Source organism: Phalaenopsis equestris, unplaced genomic scaffold (assembly GCF_001263595.1).
Source record: "Phalaenopsis equestris unplaced genomic scaffold, ASM126359v1 Scaffold232737, whole genome shotgun sequence".
NCBI lineage: Eukaryota > Viridiplantae > Streptophyta > Magnoliopsida > Asparagales > Orchidaceae > Phalaenopsis > Phalaenopsis equestris.
The window spans coordinates 110578-112666 of record NW_018250700.1 but is presented as its reverse complement, the minus strand read 5'-3'; the positions used below and the strand labels follow the sequence as shown (position 1 = coordinate 112666).

Here is a 2089-nt window from a genome sequence, read left to right as displayed (position 1 = left end):
AACCTTGGATGAGTTGCAAGGATTCCCACAGATCAATTCTAGCTGCTTTAGAACTGCCAGCATAGACAAAAGAAGCAAAAACTTCCATATCCATAAAACTGAGATTCATATGTAAGATTTGGGTATGGTTAAGCAAGATAGAGCACTTCATATCTTTCCTACAAAAAAACCAAAATTTTGTTGCTAATATTAGCAAACAGATTGAAGCCAGGGAAGAATTTTGTAATTTTCAAGGTGTTGAGATGAACCATCGGTTCCAAAATAGAAATACACCAAAGTTTATGTTTTTTATTCAGATATTTAAGTCTTTTTAATGATAAGGGGTGGGCAATCCCCCTACTGTTCCAGCACAATAGATTAATCATGGGGAAGGGGAGAAGAGTAAGGTTGGGACCTGGACCTAATCCTCCCTCTAGTTTTGTTAGAACCCATTTTTGTCTGATTGATATGGACCTCCAAACCCTAAAGCTTCTTGCCTTTTCAAAGATCTTGTCCTTCTGATTTATAATTCTTTTTCTTCTTAGCTTTCTGAATTTGTCAATCTGACTCCAGCTCTTTATTCATATCTTCTACTAGTTTCTGACTGGACAGTTCCACCGCTAAATCCACCACTGGGTTCTTCACATTTTTGGGAGATGGGGAGGTAAGTAACTCCTCCCCCACTGACTCAGCCTCTGGTTGGATCTCCAGTTTCTTAGCCTTTATAGATATTTGGCCAGCAACTTTGCTTCCAATTCTAACTGTCCCTGCCACACAGGGTGAGTCCTTTTGGGTGAGAGACTCATCAGTCCCTTCAGCAATCAAAGTCTTCTTTTGTACTTCTATATTTCCAACTTCCTGGATATTGATATTGGCATCCTCCAACTCCTGTTGAGGTTGTTGGTGAGTCCTTCTTATGGGGGGTTTCAACCTATAACATCTCTCCATATTATGTCCAAACATTTTGCAATGTTGGCAGTAATGTGGTCTTTGCTCAATGATGACTTCTTGCCAAAACCCCCTATGATTGTCCCCAATCCAAATTCTTTTGACATCAGGAAGGGTGACATCCCTTTCCACTAAAACTCTTGCACTGGCTGGTCTGGCCTTATTAAAAGTAGCAGCATCAACCTTCAAGGGTGTACCCAAGGTGCACCCAATAATGAACAATGCATTCAGTTTAAATAGATGCGAAGGCAGTTTAGGTAACTTAAACCATATAGGCACTGTGGGAGGTTCTCGTGATGGATCATAATCAGGTGACCATTTTAAAATTTTCATTTCTGTTCCAGCTATGATGATGGATTGCTTTGCAAAAATTCTGGCATAGTCGTCCTCTTTAGTCAGCTGGATTAGGAGATGCCTACCATCTAGCAGCCCTAGCTTCCATTCTGAAATCTTCAGAGATTCAAAATATTTTCTTACTAGTTCCATCTTTTGATGGCCTAAACTGAATTTGCCAATTAGGGTGAATTGAACCTCCAAGTTTAAATCAACAAGCTCTTTTTAAGAGAAAATCGCAGATGGTTCCCCATCTTTTGAACCCACAGGATGAATGCAAGAGGCAGATCCTCTCCCAGCAGCAGTGTTATGAAATTCCTGAGGGAAGACTAGTAAATCAGGATCCAGAAAAGGGGAGTAGGGATTTCCAACCACTTCAGCATAGGTGGCTTTGGTCCATTGCAAATTAGTTTCCGAATCAATAGGGGTGGTCATGTTTCACCAGACCAGGACCCCCAACAATAGGGAAAGGCAAGGCAGGTTCAAATTCCAACCACAGAAAGAAACAACAGAAAAGGCTCCAGGCCAAACACAAACACCATCTAAAGGGAAGTAAGAACACTAGCAGCTTCAACTACCCAAAGCAACAGTAGATGCTTCACTAAGGTAGCAAAACCTCAGCTTCCAAACAAATTACAGAGAACACAAAGAAATAGCAGAAGTTGAAGCTAAAAGGAGAAAAACAACTTCAGCAGACCAATGAAACAGTAAAAGCTTCACTAAATCAGCAAGAAGCCTTAACTTCCCCCAACAAGGACACAAAGAACAAAGCTGAAAGTCCCAGCCAAGCCAAAGTAACTTCTTCAAGATCTAGCTAGCTCCTAGAAGA

General features: G+C 40.9%; 1 protein-coding gene across 1 annotated transcript; it reads right to left on the bottom strand.

The window, feature by feature from the left end:
* Positions 1–537: 537 nt before the first annotated feature.
* Positions 538–1413, bottom strand: LOC110038381. Its single transcript, XM_020743200.1, has one exon. The coding sequence runs from the start codon at positions 1411–1413 to the stop codon at positions 538–540; it is 876 nt and encodes a 291-aa protein (XP_020598859.1).
* Between the last annotated feature and the right edge of the window lie 676 nt (positions 1414–2089).